Below are 16,565 nucleotides of genomic sequence, written 5' to 3'. Positions count from 1 at the left end.
TTGCCAATGCCAATTTTAGAAAAAGATCCTAGGGAAATAATCAGAGATATGTTTAAAAGAAAAAAAGGAAAACAAAAACAAAACCCGTAAGTAATCCAGTTGTCTCTGTCCCATGTTAGACTCACACAGTACAACACTAGGCACCTTCCTCAAATAACATACAGATTTCGCTGTTTATTGACAGTGAAAATGTTCTCATGGTAGAGTGTAGTCCAACAATGAGTTACAAAAACCACGGAAAGCGTCATGCTGATTTTATTTGCAGGTGCATGTGAACTGTAGTAAAATATTAAGACCAAGAGATGTGGCCACTTACCATTTCTTGACTTGAGATCTCTGTGGATCACCTTGACTGGAGCCTCCATGTGTAAGTAGTGCATCCCTTTCGTACAAGAGGGAAAGAGAATTAATGGTTTACAATATTGCATCACTATGAACATTCACAACCTTGCAAAGAAAGGAAAAAGGATTAAGGGTCTGCAATATTGCATCAGTATGAACATTCACAACCTTGCAAAGAAAGGAAAGAGGATTAATGGTCTGCAATATTGCATCAGTATGAACATTCACAACTTTGCAAAGACATCCATAGCAGAAAATAAGTCCATGTGATCTGCTCCTCCATGCGCCATAAAAGAAAAAGAAATCACATATGTCTATATTAGCAACATTCTGTCCAGCAAAGCCACTTTACGGTGGATAGTCTCAATTCTTACAGTACCCAAGGAACACCATAGTTTTCTCAGATCTGCATGAAAACAGTATAACAAAATGACCAAAATGACTCCAGAGCATCCCATCACCAAGTGCATGATACGTCTGCTCAAGGCTACTCATCTCTCACCTGGACATCTGCAGCCACTGTGCTGCAGTGACATTACTTTTCCCCAAGACAGAATGGGGTGGGCAGCAGGCTGTTGTGGTCTTCAAATAGAGGTACAAGGCTTACAAAATAATTTCTTCTCACAAGAATAAATCTCCAAATTCACTCTGATCTATTTATGATACAAATTAAGGTACTCTATATACTGAATGAATCAGATGTCAATACTTGTATTATTTTGAATGAGAAATTATACTTTAAGATATATTTCATAGTTATCCCCTTAAAAGTATTTGGTTGTTTTTGTTTTAGGCAAAAACAGAAACTATAGAGAAAAAGGTATTTTCTACACAGGACTTCCTCTCATTTCTCAGGTTCCAAACAGTAGAAGAAATAGTCCTTCCTCACACCAAATCAAACAGGGCCTCTTTTTTTATGAGATGCCCATGAAAGTAATTTAAGAAGTACGCTTGGTTTTTTTTTTTTTAAAATACACAGCACATTACACTTTTATAAAGGTGAATTTATTAATAACTATTCTTCTACTTCTCTGCTTATTATATATGGAGACATCAAAAGAACAAAGAAAGTAAGAAAAAAGTTTTAACTCTTGTTACATAATGATATCACTGAAAAGGATCAAGTTAACAGAAGTATTAGTAACTCAAGTGATCTTAACCGATGTAACTGGGATAAAGGGTCTCATTTAAGAGCAAGTTCTGCATATTCAAGCTGTAAAGTTCAATAGCTGCTACTTGCATGGCACTTAATAGCCTATGTGACTGAATTTCATAGGTAGGTCTTCCTTGCTTTAAAAAAAATTCCAAATAATTTTTAGGTATCGTCTACTTGACTATGATTAGAAGCAAGAATAGATGATTTTTGTGCTTGCTGACAGGATTTCAAAAGGGAAGACTTGACTATAAAATCTTCAAACATAGGCATTTTCTACTCTGTGTCAGATTATCAGAAGGGAAAGTCCCATGAATTATTGGTGCACAGTGCATAGTACCCAGCTTTCAAAACTCAGTGTCCTTCTCACTATGTCTTATTATAAGAAAATTCAATTTAATATTTTTATTAAAGTCACCTGCTTTGTTTTTATTGCAAACCATTGAAATGGGCTGAAAAATACTTTCATCTTGTTTAACTATTTGTGAGTTCTCTCTCTTTTGGAGAAGGAGTTTGAGACAGGGTTTCTCTATGTAACAGCTCTGGCTGTCCTGGAACTTACTCTATAGATCAGGCTGACCTCGAACTCACAGAGATCCACCTGCCTCTGCCTCCCGCTTGCTGGGATTAGAGGTGTGTGTCACCACTGTGCATATTTGTGAATTCTTAAGATCTGACAGGTACCAGGGAGGAGTCTGGGGGAACTTTGGATGGAGGCTGCATTCACGCCGGCCTACTCTACATCTACAACTAGATGTGCATGCTTACCCACGCTCACTCCTCTTTCCCCTGGAAAGGAAGAGCATCCTTGCAGCTCTGAGTGCCGCTCTCCCCAACAAAGACATTGAGCAATGCCTATTTCCAAATGCATGAGTCAACTCTTGGAATGAATTATTCATTCTCTGATGTCTCAACACATCATTGCTTCAGGGGCTTCAATCATGGTCAAACCAAAAGACACACAGGCTGAATTTGAAATGGAATCAACCAGAGTCAAGCTTTACTATTTCAAGTTTATGCTTAGCTGTAGGGGAGAGAGGTAAAGTCAATCTTAAAGTATGTATTCCTTTTTCCTTTTACAGGCCACCTGAAATAATTGCTACATATTACATATCACTTAGGATTATGAGTAAATGGGCCCAATTTCTGAGGCCAAACACATGAGAATTTGTCTTTTAGATGAATTCTCTAATCAGGCAAGAGGGATCTTATTAGCTTGTGACTTAGACTCTTCCTACCTTCCTTATCCTGAATCTCTGTTTCCATTTTGCTACTTAATTCTGTTCACTCTCTTCCCTATTCCTCTAAAGTGGAGAAGCAGCTCTCTGGATAAACTCGAGAGAATGGCAAGCTGTTCCGGAGCCAAGAGATCCGACCCTCAGACAGGACGGCGTGACAGAGGCAAAGTGGGTGCTGCAGCTAGGCACGGGGGACTCGAAGGTAGAGCGAGCACAGCTGGAAGCTGTCACTTGATTTGTTTGCTGTCTATCCACGCTAAGTACCATTAGTAATAACAGGAGTGTAATTAGCTGAGCACCCAAAACATAATGTCAGTAAAGTGCAATAAGGACTGTGTGTGTTTCCATTCGTGCAGGCACATTTCCACAATGCTGCAGGCAACAGCCAGTATCAGAGTGACCTTGCCTGCTCACAGGTGCTCCTCACGTACTATGGGCACTCACGGATGCTCCTCCTGTACTATGGACACTCACAGGTGCTCCATGTGTACTATGGACAATCACGGGTGCTCCATGTGTACTATGGACACTCATGGGTGCTCCTTGTGTGCTATGGTACTATGGACACTCACAGGTGCTCCTCCTGTACTATGGGCACTTACGGGTGCTCCATGTGTACTATTGACACTCACGGGTGCTCCATGTGTACTATGGACACTCACAGGTGCTCCTCGTGTACTATGGTACTATGGACACTCACAGGTATTCCATGTGCACTATGGACACTCACAGGTGCTCCATGTGTACTATGGACACTCACGGGTGCTCCATGTGTACTATGGACACTCACGGGTGCTCCATGTGTACTATGGACACTCACGGGTGCTCCATGTGTACTATGGACACTCACGGGTGCTCCTCGTGTACTATGGTACTATGGACACTCACAGGTGCTCCATGTGCACTATGAACACTCACAGGTGCTCCATGCGTACTATGAGCACTCATGGGTGCTCCTTGTGTACTATGGTACTATGGACACTCACAGGTGCTCCTTGTGTACTATGGGCACTTACAGGTGTTCCATGTGTACTATGGACACTCACGGGTGCTCCGTGTGTACTATGGACACTCATGGGTGCTCCATGTGTACTATGGACACTCACGGGTGCTCCTCATGTACTATGGACATGCAGAGAAGTGACTATGATATTACATGAAAGCATCTTCAAGAACATGGAATGTTAAGATAAGTTTAAGATGCCCGATGCATGAATACATTGGTAAGTTCATCACTACAGCCCAGGAGCATCACATCCAAACACGGGGCTACTTACACCTAACTCACAGGTAGTGAGTGGCAGAATCAGCATAAACGTTAATTTGCTTTCTTTTCCTGTTTGAGGAATTTGGCAGGTGCTGGGAAAACTTAAAGCATTCGAGATAATTCTCCCACAGAACAGCTTCCTGCTATGCAGGAATTTCTAGGGAGGCAGGAGAATCAGGACATTGGCTAGGGATTTTGTATACTTAGAATATTTCATTTTCAAGGGTGACATCCACTCTACATAAAATAAAATCTGAGCTATTTTTCATGCAGGACAGTGGTTACTATTTTAGTAGATAATTATGTATTCAAAGCAAATAGGACTGGTCCTACCAAAAGTCACATTCTTAGAGGCCATGGAGAGAGAGACGCTCAGGACAACAGGACTATGATTTTCCCATTTAATATGGCAAGTGAGTTTGTCAATTGCAATGTCACAAAATAGCACAAACCTCTGCCCTGAAGCTTACTGACTTGGTAAAACTTGATTTTAGGGAAATAAACAGAGAAAGAAAACAGGGAAAGACAAAGGGTATGCAGTAATGGAAAGGCAAAGATCTAAAATACTGTCTGTACAGTGAGTTGAATTATATTTGACTATATCTGATCTAAAAAAGAATACCTGAAGACATAGAATAGAAAACTTTCTGACACACTATCCCAGGTCAGAGTGGGAAGACACCACCCACCTCTGTAGGTGCCCAGCAAGCAGCGTTACCTTTGGCTACATCGGTGGCCCAGGTCATGATGTGATCCATGTCCATCTCTTCACTCCTGTTGCTGTTAATGTAATCGTACAGGGATCCCAGGGAAGCATATTCTGTTTTAAAAGAAATAGGTAGAGCATTAAAGTTGTGCTTTGGAAATGCAACTATATTTTCATTGAGGAAACATATTAAAGAGCTTAACAAAGGTTACATTAAAATTACTAAGAGTCGCCTTGGTCATGGTGTCTCTTCACAGAAACAGAAGAGTGACCACACAGTTTTACTCTTCTTTTGTTTGATGCTTTTTATCTCTTTCTCTTGCCTGAGTGACTGTGTGGAGCCTTCAGTACAATGCTGGATAAATGTGGTAAGAACAGAATTCATCTTGTGCCCAGCCTTGGGGAAATAGCTTTCAATCATTGAGTATGATGTTAGCTGTGGATTTTTATGATGGTATTTGTTGAGAAAATTCCTTTTTTACTTCTACTCTGAGGGGATTTATCATTATCGATGGATGTCATAGTCTCTCAAGTGCTTTCTCTAAGGACTGGGGATATAGCTCAGTGATAGGGCACTCTTCTAGCATGCCTGGGGCCCTAGGATCAATCCCTACCACTACCAAAAAGAACCAAAACAACAATCAAATGCTTATTTCGAATCCTGGAAATGTCCATATTTTAAGTTTTTGTTTGTTATTCTATTACCTGATATTGTACCTTATATTAACTGATTTCAGATGTTAGGCCAACACCTTGCACTCCACTGGTCATGGAATACAATCTTTTATTATTGCTATTTTTCTTAATTTCACTAAGATAAATTACATCATTGCTTCTTCTCTCACCTCCCTTCTACCCCTCTCATGTCTGGCCTTCCTCCCAAATTCACAGTTCCCTCTTCTTTAACCACTGTTATTATATATACATATAAATGACTAGACATACGCACAAATGGGTGAGTCCTTTCAGGGTTGTCCACGTGCATATGTCTCTAGAGCTGACCATTCTGTACTAGCTAACAACCCCGGGGCTCATCCCTGGGGAAGACTAATTCTCCCTCCCTCGACAGTTGTTAATTGATTATAGCTCTTCATCTAGGGGTGTGGCCAGTGAGATTTCCTCCATCTGCATTGAGATGTCTACTGTTGTTGGAATCGCTCAGGTCTTGCTGATGAAGCCCTGTGATGGAGTATAATCTTTTAATATGTGGCTGGACTCTTAATGCTAATATAATTATGAAGCTTTGTATTGCATGCGTGAGAGAAATTGACCTGTTTTTCCTGATCATGTCTTTGTGTGGCTGCTTTGGTGTAGGAATAATAGACTGATAGCCCTTATAGACTACTAACCTCTCTTTTCAAACAGAGTATGGGAAAGAAGGGTTGATATTATTTCTTCTATAAATATCCAATTGAATTCAGTAGCAAAAACAACCATCTTTTCTCTATGGAAATATTTTAAACTACTAATGAAGTTTTTCTTATACACAGAGTCAGATTTTTCCTTGAGTTAGCTTTATTTGTTGTTGTTTTATTTTGTTTATTTGAGACAGGGTCTCAGGTAGACCAGGCTAGACTCAAACTCACTACATAGCAAAAGCTTGCCTCGAACTCCTGATATTCCTGCTTGTACCTCTAAGAGCAGACATCATGCCAGAGGTCCAGCTCTCGCGTGTCATCTTAGGGGATGGCTGACTGCTCACCAGCAGTCTCATTTATTAGCACAGTTGCTCATGTCGCTCGTGATCTCCTGGGGCTCCCTCAGGAACCACAACATTCTCTTCTCTCCATCCATGGCTTTGCCAGCATCTCTCTTTACTTAGTCAGTCCGGCTAAAGATTCAAGATTCAGCAATTTTATTAAATGTTTAAAAAGCAAGCCTTTGGTTGATTTTTTTCTCTGCCATTTCAATCTTGCATTTTTTTTGCACCTGTTTTAAAGTCTTACTTTTTCTTTTCTTCTTTCTGCTGTTTCTTCAGGATGAAGATGCTGATGTTATTAAGATCAAACTCACTTCTCTTGCAGTACAGCTGCTGGAGAGTACACACTCCATGCTCAGTGCTATACTCCACAGTTTGGGCATGTTGCCATTTTCTTTTCTTCTAGTCCAAATCTTTAAGGATCCTCTATGATTTCTTTGGGGATCTCGGAGGCATTTAGAAGCATGGTATTTAATTTTCACATACTCAAGGCTTTTTACCATGTCCTTTGGTTGCCTATTTTTAATATAATTCAACTGTGGTTGGTACAGTATTTCTGATATACTGAATATTATTTAATGACCTCACTTACACTGTACTATGAAGAATGCCCCTTGTTGGATGTGTGCTATGCAGATATGAGTTAGGGAGAGTTGGCTGAGAATGTTCTTCAACTTCTTTATACCTCAGCCAGTTCTGTCTAGTTATTCTACCAATTATTGAAAGGAAGATTGAAACTAATTATTGTTCAACTGCTACAATTATTACAGATCTTTAGTATATTCACACCTTTATCATTATAAAATGGCCTCAGTTGTTGTTAGTATTATATGTAGTCTATTTTGTGTGAAGTTAGTATAGATACTCCAGTTTCTAATGGGTATTATTGGCACAGAACATCCTTCTCTTTCTTATTTTCAACCTGTGTCTTTGACTCTGATATGTGTTTTGTAGATAGGATAACAAAGCAAGATTGAAGTATACACAAAAGGCAGAGTCTTTTTAGATAGGATAACAAAGCAAGATTGAAGTATACACTATCTAAAAAGTCTCTGCCTTTTGATTGGAATATTAAGACCACTCATATTTAATGTAATCAATGACATAATTAGGTTGACATCTGCCATCTTGTTTTCTTTATGTCTCCTGTTCCCAGTCAGATGTTCCTACTGCACCCTCCTGTGTCATTTTAATTCCTGGATTATTTTACAGATTTATTTTCAAAATTGTGTGTGTGTGTGTGTGTGTGTGTGTGCACATGTGTGTGTATTCATGAAGAGGCCAGAGGTGTTAGATACCAGAGGTGTTAGATATAACCCTGGAACTGGACTCACAGGCAGTTATGAGCCACCCGACATGGTTGCTGGGAACTGAACTCAAATCCTCTGCAAGAGTAGTATGCATGTTAAAACAGGCTCTCATTATGTCTCTGTGGCTGGCCTCAATACCACTGGCATAGACCAGGCTGGCCTCAAATTCATAGAGACTGCCTGCCTATTCTCTTGAGTGCTGGGATTAAAGGCATGTACCACCTACCAGGCTCTTAACTGCTGAACCATCTATTCACCCCTTTGATTTTTTTTTAATAGGGTCTTCCTGTACAGCTTAGGCTGGTCTCAAATTCACAGTCCTGTGCCTCAGCTTCCTGCGCACTAGGATTCCTAGTCACCTCCTGACCAATGTATTTTTAATTCCTTGAGTGATTTTTTTGTGGTGACTCAAGGAATGATAAAACATACTTTATAGCACAATAATTTCAGCTTAATACTAATCTAAAATATAAAATATTTTATTCTCTTTTCTCCACTATGACTATTTCTCCCTGATCCTTTATACTATTATTATAATATGTTAAATTTATATGTTTTAATCAATAAAACATTTCTTGCTCTATAAAATTTTGTTTTTAAACATGTTATGAAAGAGAAATGAAAATGTATTTAAAGAGTCTTTTATATCAAGTCACATTTTCACCATTTCTCTTACCATGAATTCTTTCCTTAGATTATTTTGTAGTATCTAGTGTCTTTTTTCAGCCCAAAGGACTTCCTTTCATTTGTTGTTTCAATACTAAGGCTCACACTGAAGGCCTTTCTGGCTGACTACATGTTCTAAACTATATCCTAATCCAGTATTTCCTATAAAGCACATCTACCTGCTATAAAATCACTCACTCTGTCCAAGAATATCTTTATAGTTATTTCCCCATTAAAAGACATTTTCTCCTGCTTGATGCGGTCCTTTCTTTCCGTAGGCACACATCATGTTGTTGGCACCTGGCGTCGATGACTGAACATGAAAAGTCACCATTGATCATATTGTCTTTCATATGTAAGCTGCTTTCCCTTTACTGCATCCAAAATTTTCACTTTGGCTTATCAATGGGTTGACCATGGTTTGGATGTGAGCTCTCTTATAGTTCACATTAGATAGCTTTAAATATGTGGCTAGCGAAACTAACATCTTACTATTGAACCAAGGGAGTGAGCTTTTCTACCTTTTTGGGTATCTCATTGGGAACTGAAGACTCACCATAAATCCATTTGGTTCTATGCCTGTCAAAACACTTTATGTTTCCCTAGCAGGGAGCTTATTGAGCTTCAGTGTAAAGTGTTTGTTTTGACTCTTCTTTCTTTCTTTCTTTTTTTCTTTCTTTCTTTCTTTCTTTCTTTCTTTCTTTCTTTCTTTCTTTCCTTCCTTCCTTCCTTCCTTCCTCCCTCCCTCCCTTCTTTCCCTTCCTTCCTTTTTTAATTAAGAAAAAATTTTATTCATTTTACATACAAATCAAGGTTCTCCCTCTTGCCTCCTCCCACCCTTCCAGCCTCCCCCTCCCAACCCATCTCCCATTCCCTCCTATAAGAAGGTAAGGCCTCCCATGGGGAGGTACATTTAGGAGAGGCAGGTCCAAGCCCCTCCCCCTGCCTCAAGGCTGTCCAATGTGTCCCATCACAGGAAGTGGGCTCCAAAAAGCCTGCTCATGCATCAGGGATAGATTCTGATCCTACTGCCGGGGGGCCCTTAAGCTACACAACTGTCTCGCTATGCAGAAGGCCTAGTCCAGTCCCATGCAGGCTCCACAGCTGTTGATCCAAATAAATTTCATGAGTTCCCACTTGTTTGGTTTGGTTGTCTCTGTAGGTTTTCCCATCATGATCTTGATGCCCCTTGCTCACAGAATCCCTCCTCTCTCTCTCTGACTGGACTCCTGGAGCTCGGCCTGGTGTTTGGCTGTAGATCTCTGCATTTGCTTCCACCCGCCACTCCTTTATTTCTTTCTTAGCAAAGCTCATGATTTTATTGTTTTCATAACAAAGTAGGCTTAGAACTGGATCACTTGGCCCTTTCTCTTCTTATCGCCTCCCAGTTCAGAATGCTCACATTTCTTACCAGCCAGCATCCTCTCGGGTCTGCAAGTGGGCTCAGCATACCCAATTCTCAATGCATTCTTCTTTGTAGTTTTAGCCATTTTGCAGAAAGTAGGCATAGTCGGCCATCATGGCCACTCTGCTTCCTGTCATAGCCACATTCCTTGGGCACACCAAGAACCTTTGCTCTTCTTGTGCTCTGTAGCCTTGTGGGGCTCATGCTTGCCACATTTTCTTGCACAGTGTCTGGGGGTCTTAGGAATGTTCACCTTGTTCAAGAGAGCAATATTGGCACAGAAAGCATTTTTCAGTTCCTTTTAAAAGAAGTTGCTGACATAGGCTGGAGAGATGACTCAGCAGTTAAGAGCACAGGCTGCTCTTCCAGAGGACCCGGTTCAATTCCCAGCAACCACATGGCAGCTCACACCTGTCTGTAACTCCAGTTCCAGGGTACCTGACACACTCATGTAGGCAAAACACCAATGCACATACATTTTTTTTAAAGTTTTTTAAAAAGCTATTAATACATTAAACAATATGTGTAATGCAAATATATGTAGCAATGCCTTAGAATCCTCAGAGGATTGAGTCCCCTCATCCAGGTTCTACAATGTATGTCTAGCCACTTAGGTTTCTTCTATAAATTAACAGTATTTGCATATGTATGTAACACACATGCAGACAATGTAAACAAATGTGGTTTTGTTTGGGTTTTTTTGTTCGTTTGGTTTTTGGTTTTTCAAGACAGGGTTTCTCTGTGTAGTCCTGGCTGTCTCTGTAGACCAGGATGGCCTCAAACTCACAGATATCTGCCTGCCTCTGCCTCTTGAATGCTGGGATTAAAGGTGTGCATCACCACTGCCCAGCACAAATGTGTTTTTTAAACTGAAATATTTTGATATTTCAGTGTAAAAATGACACACATTCTGTAGGTGACATACTCTAAATTATGATCTCTTTTTGCTGGTCATGTCCAATATGGCAGTTTTTTACTATATTGTCAAACTGAACCATAGCAGCAGCAGGCCACGGCTACCAGTCAGTCAAAGGGTCACCAAGGGAACCTCTCATAGTCTACAGTGTACTGTGTTGCTGAGTTACGATGTTTAATAGGCCAGGTGCACTAAATGCACTTTCACTTTAGATACCTGCAATTTATGGTGGGCTTACTGAAACTTAAGCCCACTGTAGGTGGAGGAACATCTGTACTTAGAATCAGCCCTAGACCACTCACACTAGCAAGTACAGTGTAGATGCTAAGTAAATAGTAGCTCTATTATATGGCTTTCTATCGCCCCCACCCCCAACTCTGGTCTCTTTCTTTCTCTCATTAGTTGGTTAAATCCATGAATGGGGAACCTTTGCATATGGAGAGCCCTGTATACTACTGTTGCAACAAATATTATTATCATGAAACTTCTTTATAATAAAGCACTATCAAGACGAACCTTGGTTTAGATTGTGATCAGAGGAACAAATGAATTCGGGTAAATGTCTGCAGTCTATTATAAAATGTGACACTTGTCCTGAAATGGCTAATAAGAAGGGCCAGCCAATAACAGACCGTGCAAATTAGATGTGTCTGTGATTAAAGTAAATCAGAATCACGCTAAAGGAAACGAATTTGGTTACTGATAATTAATGTGTTCTGTGGTTGAATTGACTGAGGACTTGGTTGGGCCTGTTGACAAGCCATGCAGAAGTAGCCTGTTCTCTTGATGCAATGGGATGAAGTAATACAGACACGTAATAAACAAGAGGTACAATCAGCCACTGACCACAAAGATGCAAATATCTACACTTTGGGGATCCTAAATCATTTTTCCTCTGGAACACTGAGACCAAATCTGATAACCTCCAATGGGACATTCCTCTGATATGGCTTGCTATGAAAGAGCCACACAGTCTAGTATCTAATCACCCTACTTTCCTGCTGCAGGGGTTTACACATGTTAGAGTATTAAGAGGTTTCCAAGGACCAAGAAAACCCTTTACTGTCTCTTTTCTTTTGACCTTGGAGTCTGAGCTTCTCTTCCATTGCCCTACAGATCTGGGGGAGATAGCCATTTCTTCTCCAGCAGAAAGAAACTGACAGCTATCTCTTAGGTAATTTTCTACACCCACCCCCTCACAAGCAGTTCTGTAAGTCTATGATGAAAACTTCCTACAAATATACATGCAGAAGAGTGCACATACACATATACAGAGAGCACCTCTTCCAGTCCCTTCATTCCACACAGGTAATGGAGATGCAGAGGGATTCTCAGTGAGTTAGCTATGAAACTTTGGCAGAGCTGGGACAAGGCCTCACATATTCTAACTTGTGTTCCAACACTTGTCTACTCTATCCTTCTGATAATTCATTCCTTCAGATATGCGTGATAACAGTTATCTGCTCTAACAACCTTTCCAATTAACAAAAATCTCAAGCTTAATGAACGTAAATCATTCAAAGGTCTTCCCTCAGAGTCTCCAACATCTGAAACAGATGATGAGGTTCATCAAATTGATGATTTAGCCCCCAACATGCCTTGGTTGGTACATGCATTCCAACCTATACTCTGAGTAGGTTTCATCCTAATACTGTGAAAGGTTGGTTGTCTAGGCATAACAATAACCATATTAAAGTGATATGCATTCAAACAACAAAACTGTAATACAATAAGTAGTCTCTTTCATAATCAACCTCACATGTTCAACAAGAAAGCTAGAAATACACGATTTGCTATTATGCCATAATTCTCTGAAACTTATTTTAGAGTACTGAATGTCAACAGTTGCTTACGTTTTGTCTTTCAGACAGAAACGCATAAGGGAACAATGTGTTTGAAAGAATTAACCAAAGGATTTGGGTAGACAGGAAGAGCAAGTGTTGAAGGGAAACACAAAATAAAGCCTGGCTAATTAGATGAGCATGCAAATGAAATCAAACCCCTCAGGACTGATTTGGATTCATTCTATTGGATGCAGTGGCTCAGGCTGGTGTGCTGGCTAAGCACACTTCACATTCTCCTTGGCACTGATGGTAAAGTCTTGGAAAGAGGTTCACATCTCTTTATCCTCACTTCAGGAAACTGGAAAACTCTTTGGACAGCCTTTGCTTGTTAGTTCAGTTTTTGTTTGTTTGCTTTTGTTTTTGTTTTTGTTTTTGTTTTTTTGTCCCAACCTTGAATTATTTGGGAAGAGAAATCTCAATTGAGAAAATGCCCCAATTAGATCATAGGTAGGCAAGTCTGTAGGGCATTTGCTTAATGACTGATGTGGGGCAGGCTCAGCCCACAGCAGGCACAGTGCCACCTCTGGGCAGGTGGTCGCAGGTTCTATAAGAAAGCAAAACTGAACAAGCCATGCGGAACAAGCTAGTAAACAGCACCACTCCATGACCTCTGCTTCATTTCCTGCCTCCAGGTTCCTGCCTTGAGTTCCTGCCCTGACTTCTCTAGATGACGGACAGTAACATTCAAGATAAAATCAGCCCTTTTCTCCCCAAGTTGCTTTTGGTCATGGTGTTTAATCACAGTAAGAGAAATCTTAACTAAGACAAGCCCATTGATTTAGTTCATCAGAAATCTCCTCCAAGCATTAAACTTCATGGGAATAAGAGAAACAGCTGTTTCTAGTCTCACTGATGGACAGGAATAATAGATGCTACATAATAAGAGATACAAATGAGGACCAGAAAACTCGATTCAGTGAACATATCTAGTCAAAGGGAAATATGGTGCACTTGGAAGAGGGGGATGTATGGTAACTGAGTCACAGAGGAAAACTTAAATTTGAACCAGAAACCTGACACCAAAGGTGATGTATGGTTTACCCATAACAGCAGAACCTATTCTAGGGTTTACACATTACAGGTTCAAGATTAACATTGCTGAGCACTCATTTCAGTACAGACGACAGACTGCAAACTGGGGATATCAATCTCTCCACCTCACAAGGATGTAAAAGATGCCATTCAAGAGCAGAGCATATCAAACTACCAGAGGATGTACATAACAGCAACCTGTCCCTGTGAGGAACCAGTGAGCCTTCCAAAGCCTGGCATGTAGGCAGGAGGAGCTCCTGGAGGAGAGCCCTGTGAGGGATTTGTGCCACTCTGGGTCTGTTGCAAGCTGTGGCCAAGCCACTGAACTTGGACTTTCAATTTCTTATACAAGAGAATTATTGTGTTCACTTTGCAGGGATGTTATAAGAAATTTGTAAGAAAGTACCTAGGACAGTTCTTTCTGAGTGTTTTGTTTTTCTCTAAAGGCAACCCAAGTCCTTGCCATTATAATGCAAGAAAATAGGGTGAATTTCTTAAGGTTTTCTTACTTGGTTTTCATTTGAATCAAAGAGGTGCTGTGATAAAGGACCTGATCAAAATTATTTACTGTAAAATCCGACATTACAGGTACAGTGGGCCTAACACTGCTCACTAAAATGTACAAATATAAGTGTAAAATGCTTAGAAGTATGTCTTTTGTAGTTTCTTGTGGCAAAATTTTCTGTGCTCATTTTCAGAAAGGATTTTTCCATCAGCTAAAAATTCCTGCTCATGTGATACTTTAGCTCAAGGTCGTTATTAGTGCAAATGACCAAACCTGAAAAATACGGCCCTCACATCAGAGACCTGAATAAAGAGCTCTAATGGGATTAGAACACACTGCAAGAATTACAACATGAATAGCTCAAGAAATCTTAATTTATAAAAGGTCACAGAGTTACAAAAAAACATCTCTCACTTCAACTAATTAAATGAAATTTTAGTTAAACGGCACCTTACATATTGGCACGGCAGCTGCAGGTGCATTTGAACAGCATCTACACAGGTGTAATTAGCACAATTAAACATGGGTAGAGGTGGGAACACCATTCTTAATTATATTGATATAATCAGTTTTATTAATGCTTTATGGCAACAAAAGTGACATCTGACAGTAGCATGCGCTTCACAACAGAATCTAACGTGAAACATTTCAGCATCTGAAGGAATCGAAAGCCAGGCAACTGGGAAGGAGGCCAGAGTTCCTACCTGTGACAATACCGTAGTTGGGAGGTTCCAGAATCACTCCATAAAACTGAATGATGTTCCTGTGACTGAGGACACTCAGTATTTCAGCCTGTACAAAAACCAAACGGGAGACTCTGTAAAATGTCACATGTATGGGTCTGAGTACATAGGCTTCACATTCACTTTTCTCTCCTCAGCGTGCACAAAGGCGTACGCGTGCTCGACAGGATGTGACGTCGGCAAAACTGGCTTCAGAAGCACTCTCAGCAGTCTAGCATTCCTTAAAATGATGGAAATGGCAACAAGAGTCACAACTAGGAGTCGGCCCAGGTGGCAACGGTGTGCTGAGGAGGTAGACAGCACATTCACTCTCAGTAAGAGCCTTTTCCTAGTAATCAACTACATGTTTCTGTGTACTCTCTCTTTGGGACGGGGACGGGGCAGGGAGAGGGACGGGGGGAGAATGCCGCAAGCCTGGGCTTTTATCAATTGAGTGAATCAAAATTAAGTTAAAGGTATTAAACACTTAAGGCAGTGGTTCTCAACCTTCCCAACGCTGTGACCCTTTAACACAGTTCCTCATGTTGTTGTGAACCTCAATCATAAAATTATTCCATTGCTACTTCATAACTGTAATTTTGCTACCGTTACGAATTGTAATGTAAATAACTGATATGCAGGATATCTGATCTGTAACTCCCCACAGGGGTCATGACCCCCAGGTTGAGAACCACTTCACTAATGGCATAGATTCACTTAATTCTGTTATTTATATTGTACCCATTTTGAGTGCTTTTCCAATAAGTAATGAGAAATACATTATTTCCGTCTTTCCGTGTAAACACAGCAAGGCAGATCCCTGAGGTTTGCTAATAAGAGGCCATGTTGGTGCAGCTTATTAGTACTAGGAAACTTTCCAAGAATGACATGGCAAAATAACTTACATTTATTAACTTTTAAGTTTAAAAAAAAAAAAGTCATAGTGCACATTTGCTAATATCTAAAAGAGGATATTGTATGTGCCGAATAGTTTTACGTTACCTTGACACAAGATAGAGTTACTGGAAAGGAGGGGACCTCAACTGAGAAAATGCCTCCATGAGAGCCAGTTGTGGGGCATTTTCTTAATTAGTGATTGATGGGGGAGGGCCCAGCTCATTGTGGGCAGAATCCCCCCGCGCCCCCCCCCATGGCCTCTTCATCAGTTCCTGCCTCCAGGAGCCTGTCCTGCTTGAGTTCCTGCCTTGACTTCCCTCAGTAATGGACTGTGACCTGGAAGTTTAAGATGAAATCAACCCTTTCCTCCCCAAGTTGCTTTGGTCAGGGCGTTTTATCACTGCAATAGTGACCCTGACTAAGACAGAAATTGATGCAAGGATTGTGGGGTATTGCTGTGACAGAAATGACCATGTTGTCGGTGAGGGGTGACTGTGGGGACTTGGGAGGGACTTTGCAACTTTGGGCAAGAGAAGCCAGTAAGTGTTCATTGCTTTTCGGGATGTTCTGTGGGAGTTTGGAAGAGGAGAGTGTTGGGGGCAATGAGGACGACAAGGGCCTGGCTTATGAAGCTTCAAAAGAGAAGTTTAAAGATTCTATTGGCACCATCTGTTATCTTGAATTTGGATTCTGTGGTTCTGGTAGCTGGGGCTGAGGAGTTGGCTGTGGCGAACAAGACACCAGAACTCATTAGGACAGTGTGTACATAAATCACATAAATTAAAGTCTTATTACTTTATGGAGATAAGCTATGGCTAATCAAGAAATTTAAAATGTAAGCACGCATAAGTTAAATATAGAAA

General features: G+C 40.6%; 1 protein-coding gene and 1 pseudogene across 3 annotated transcripts in view; both read right to left on the bottom strand.

The window, feature by feature from the left end:
• Map3k20 (mitogen-activated protein kinase kinase kinase 20) overlaps nt 1–16,565 on the bottom strand; it is a 163,708-nt gene that overhangs the window by 81,108 nt on the left and 66,035 nt on the right. For all 3 annotated transcript variants that reach the window (XM_036185842.1, XM_036185844.1, XM_036185843.1), the window contains exons 3-5: nt 14,788–14,875; nt 4,719–4,820; nt 317–382 (exon numbers count right to left, since the gene is read on the bottom strand). In XM_036185842.1, the coding sequence (XP_036041735.1) occupies nt 317–382; nt 4,719–4,820; nt 14,788–14,875 (256 nt within the window). The remainder of the gene's footprint in view (nt 1–316; nt 383–4,718; nt 4,821–14,787; nt 14,876–16,565) is intronic.
• LOC118581248 lies at nt 9,725–14,161 on the bottom strand (annotated as a pseudogene).

This window comes from Onychomys torridus, chromosome 4 (assembly GCF_903995425.1).
Source record: "Onychomys torridus chromosome 4, mOncTor1.1, whole genome shotgun sequence".
Classification (NCBI taxonomy): domain Eukaryota; kingdom Metazoa; phylum Chordata; class Mammalia; order Rodentia; family Cricetidae; genus Onychomys; species Onychomys torridus.
The sequence above is the reverse complement of the archived record's forward strand: the minus strand, read 5'-3'. Positions and strand labels throughout refer to the sequence as shown.